General features: G+C 43.2%; 1 protein-coding gene across 1 annotated transcript; it reads right to left on the reverse strand.

Annotated features, from left to right (window-relative positions):
- Positions 1–788: 788 nt before the first annotated feature.
- ZBTB14 (zinc finger and BTB domain containing 14) lies at positions 789–3,081 on the reverse strand. Its single transcript, XM_009812491.2, has 2 exons — positions 3,072–3,081; positions 789–2,603 (listed from the first exon to the last, which is right to left on the reverse strand). Exons 1-2 carry the CDS (start codon positions 3,072–3,074, stop codon positions 1,260–1,262), a joined length of 1,347 nt encoding a protein of 448 aa, XP_009810793.2. The 5' UTR covers positions 3,075–3,081; the 3' UTR covers positions 789–1,259.
- Between the last annotated feature and the right edge of the window lie 1,936 nt (positions 3,082–5,017).

Below are 5,017 nucleotides of genomic sequence, written 5' to 3' on the forward strand. Positions count from 1 at the left end.
AATCAGCAGCATCTACCCCAGCTTGTCTGAAAAAAAAAATAGGCAACTCTAAGTAACAGACTATTAGTGAACACTGATTCTGGATCAATTATGACTGAAATCACTCACTGAAGTCTCCCTCTTGCTGAGAGGTGGTGTGTCAAAAGGCCGAAGTTTTTAAACTTGAACAGGACCTATTAGCTGGTATGACCAGCCATGACACAAGACCCAGCCTGAACACTGCAGGCAGGTATGCGATAGCCTATGGCTGTGCTCTGCAGCTGCGGAGCTCTGGCAGTAACAACGAGGAACTCGCCTGTGCAGCTAATCCTCCTGTGCTGCCAGAAACCCTCCTTTGCCTTAACTGTGCTAGGTTAGGTGAACTGACAGCTGCATAATAAAAACTACAGCCTCAGGCTGTATCAGCTTTAACTAATTTCTGCTGGGTCCGAGTCAGGAACATGTCTCCTTCTCCATGCTGCACCCTTTTTCCTTTGTGGTTCTGTCCCATCTCCAGGGGCCTGCATGAAAGTGAACATAGAAACAAACAAGGCAGACTCTTTTCCTCACAGAAGGGATTGGTCAATGTCACAACCCTTCTGTTTTGCCAGCCAGGACCACTGTGAATAATGCAGTTTTTTCAGGAAAGCAAGTATTTCATTCAACTTGCCACCTTGATTAAAATAAGAGGCTATCTGAGGGAATGGAATAAGTAGCAATTTCATTTTGATCACCATACCCCCTTACACTCTGTTGTACCAACCCCTAGCACCTACATTAGGTGAAAAAAAAGGAGGAATTAAAAAGCTCAGGGAATCAACGCCTGTTTCTCAAAATTGTAGGTATAACACTTTCAAAATTATGAAAAACAAGTATTTCCTTTCCATGGTTGCTATTTTCTGAGATCTCAGCATTTTTAAACAGAACTTACTGATTTCGATGTCTACATCGTATGCAGTATTCCATACTGGATGAAACAAAACATCAGCCAGTGATGATCCCTGTTTTGTAGAGAACTTGATCACATTCTCAAATTAAATCAGGCATTAGTGAATTATACCGCTAATGACAACAAAACTATTTCATATCCTAAGAACACCCATCTCTGAAATGTTTTAAAATACCCAGCCAAGCAATGCTATGTGTTCCTATTTAGCATTCAAATCCTCTAAAAATATGTTTTCTTGAAAAGATAATTTTCAGTCTAAACGTATACCAACAATAGATTCTGTTCAATTTAATTTCTTATATTATTTCTGATAAAGTTTCTGCTTTAGTTTTTAACTACAAGCTATAGTTTCTAGTTGCTGCTCTGCTTCAGCAGCCATGGCTGCTGCCTGTAACTGTTCTGTTTCACTCTGGATGGAATTGGCTGTAGTAACTTGTTTTCTTTCACTGTGCATATTGTTCTCATGCCTTTTTAGATCAGATGCTTTAGCAAATGCTTTAGTGCAGGAACTGCAGACAAAAGGTTTCTCTCCTCGGTGTCTTCTTTCATGGTCTTTGAGGTGGGACTTGTGCTTGAAAGCTTTATCACACATATGGCATGCAAATGGCCTCTCATTACTGTGAACTCTTTCATGCTTTTTTAGATCTGGTGCACGAATAAAAGACTTTCCACATACCTCGCAACTGTAAGGCTTGTAACCTGTGTGTATTTTCAAGTGCTCTTTCAAATGAGCTTGTGTGGTAAAGCCCTTTGTACACATTTCACAAACAAATGGTCTATCAGCAGTGTGTAGCTTTTCATGTTTTCTTAGTCGTGCTTCATCAGAAAAGGTCTTACCACAAGCCTGACATACAATGTGTTCCCTGTGACCGTAAAGCAAATACTCAAATTTCATATCCCCAGCTGCTGTGGTCCAGCCTGGTGTCTGTTCATCTTTCACTTCACTTATGCCATCATTAAATGTCAAAGCCTGAGGAGTCTGAGATCCTAAGTCTTTTGATTCGGTTGTTTCCATAGGCTCTACTTCTTGGCCATAGCAGTTTACTTTTCGAACCTCTTCACTTCCCAACTCTTTCAGAATCGCCTCTTGCACTCTCAGGGTAGTGGTAGGTGATTTTCCATCTTCCTGACTTGGGGGAGTTCCTTCCACCGTCACATCTGATGGACTATCATCATGATCTCCAATTTCTTCCACCTCATCATCTTGGGTATCATTAGGTTCCCCCATAGGACGGTTTATTTTTAGACAGTATTTGCTCTTGGACTGTGTGTTTTCTTCAGGACTAGACACATCACGTTTTTGAGAGCAGAGTTTATCCAGAAATCGAATGCCAAGAATCTGGCCTGAAGACATCATCAAATTTACATCCTCTTTCTTAACAGAAATTTTTGCAGTATACATGTAATTGAGAACTTCCTCAAAAATATCAGAACGAAGAAAATCTATTTCTATTACTGATGAACTATCAACTTCCAGTTTTTTGAAAAGCTTTTTGAAGTAGGTACTGCAGGCAGCAAGCACGCACCTATGTGCTCTGAATTTAACATCTTCAACCACGATAGCTATGTCACAAAATTCTCCTTCCAAACGTTGTTCATTTAATGTTTTCAGGAACACAGTTTTGTGATCGTCGTCATTATATTTAATGGTTTCAGACATACTGATGAAAAACTCCTGTAAAATAACACGGGAAAGTTTTGTAATTTTTATTAAGTAGTCTAAGTCATAAAATCCCAGCAGCCAATGTCATTTACACACTAAAAGAATTGCCAAATAATTTATTTGCTTAATATGACCAGAAAAAGCCTTTCAGATTACAAAAGCATTACTCTTAAACTTCTTCTAAAATTGTGAATACATAAAGGTCTTTCCCTAGGTTATACACTTCACAGGACACATAGTGACTTATAAAGGATAATTTTTTGTATCAATATATTCATTTATTCAAATATTTATTGATTCAGTTATCTAAAATTGGAAACTTAATCTGTGAAGCTGCAATTCCCAGTAAATGTATGATCCAACTGCAGTAGAAGTCATTCTTGTAGCTAAAGGAAATGTTAACGCTAAAAAAAGTGTAAGAAATACTCTAAATGTGTCAGCATAGCAAACTAAACATGAAATAGCAAATATGAGACTTACCATGAACAATGCAGGAATTTTTCTAAACAAATGATTATTAAATATGTGACAGATGATCAACCCTTACAATGGGCTACCTTCAGCCTGAAAGACAGGAAGATAATAACATTTTAAGAATTGTATTCCAAAAATTGGTTTAAATTAGTGTGTTAAACCACAGCACCTTCAATTATTTAAAAAGATACAAAATGCACTGTTAAAACGCCCAGTTATTTAGACTGATTCTACAGATGACTGCATAAATTGATCTGATAGTGCTGTTGTCATAAGCTATTGTTTACTTTTTTCTGGCTCCTTCATTTCTCTGACTCCATTTCCCTGCTACTTCACAGTAGATCTAAAAGTCTGAAAAGCCTCTACAGGAATCAACAGAGATAACCCAGTTACCAACCCATCAAAAAGGTGGTTAGACTTCTGCTGAATTAGTGAGCTGAGCAAGCCTAGTGGAGGGTCTGGCAAGCAGAGCAAGCATCCCAAAGGACAGCAGACCGGGCTGTGGATGGATGCACATCCAGGACCAGGAAAAGAGACACCAAGGATACCAGATCTCCAAACAATGGAGGTACTTGAACAGCAGAAGGATAATGCAAAATGCAGAATTTATTCAATCCCAATCTCCCACAGGCATCTAATTGTGACAGAAGCAGGAAATGCAGCAGAGAGGAGGGAAATTTGATATTTGGTTCAGACACTTCTCTCCATCACCTGGCACGGAGCTACTGGGAACTCCTTTCCTAAATTCAGATTTATCCTTGACCATATATGAAATGGAATCAGCTGACAGGTATGCAACTTCCACTCTTGGTGCTGGGAGTTTAACATGGTACAGGAACACTTGACTCCCTACAAATACCTTTGCAGGTCTGGCATCACAGCATGTAGTGCCACTGACTGAGAAAAAAAACTGAGGAAAGCCAAAATTCTCTTCCAACCTTAATGATTCTGTGATACATAATCAAATGTTAAGAGAGCGAGATAGGTAGTGCATAAATATTTGAAATACACAAAAGAAAACAGAACCGAAACACTGCCTGTATTTTTCTGGGCTGTCTGGGTCTATAGCCCCAGGACGAGATATCAATCCAGCACTGAAGGGGGCAGGACAACTATATCAACAGGATCCGTTTAGAGTTCTTTGCAAGCCGGGGAAAACACTGCTTTCTTTTTAAGCAAACAGCAAAGCGTCACTGCTAATAATCTAGCAGCAATCCCATCCAGTTTTGTAAAACAATATGCAATTTTGTTGCAATTCTGTTGAGACTTACTAAGCCAGAACCAACTAAAGGAGAAGTAATTGTCTGAAAACAGTGTTGCTGAGTACACCGGGGTGTGTAATTGGTGAAAGAAACAAAGTTACTACTCTGCCAGCGGAGCACAGTAGGCACTGGACCAGACTACCTCCAGCACTGGGTCAAGGCAGGGGGAAACTCCATTGCCACTGGGTGACTTACTCCGCGGGGTAACTCCAATTATTGCTACACACAAGACACACGCTTTTTACACAGCCGCCACCCCCACAGGAACGGGGGGGAAATATGTTTGGGGTGGTAACTCTTCGCGCAGCTCCCGCTGCCGCCGCCGTCCGAGACACGCTCGGTGCCTCGCCACGTTAGCACTCACGGCTCCGACGGCGCATGGCGCGGCGCTGACTGCCGTGCCCGCGACCGCAGAGGCAGCCGGGCGCACGCCTACTCCATGCACCCGCCGGCGAGGACGCGGCGCAGGCGGGCTCCCGGCGGGGCCCGGCCCTGCCGGGCCGCCGCGGCCCGCTCGCCGCCGCCGCCACGGGAACCCGCGCCGCCACCGCCGGGGGCCCGCGGCTGCCGGCGCGGCCCTGCGGCCGGGAGACGCCGCCCGCGCTCCCGGCCCGTCGTCGGGGGCGCCCGCGAGCAGCAGGCGGCCTCTCTCCGGAGCGAGAACGGCGCTCCCCCCACCCCGCGCCGCCT

The sequence above is a fragment of the Gavia stellata genome, chromosome 3 (genome assembly GCF_030936135.1).
Source record: "Gavia stellata isolate bGavSte3 chromosome 3, bGavSte3.hap2, whole genome shotgun sequence".
Taxonomy (NCBI): Eukaryota; Metazoa; Chordata; class Aves; order Gaviiformes; family Gaviidae; genus Gavia; species Gavia stellata.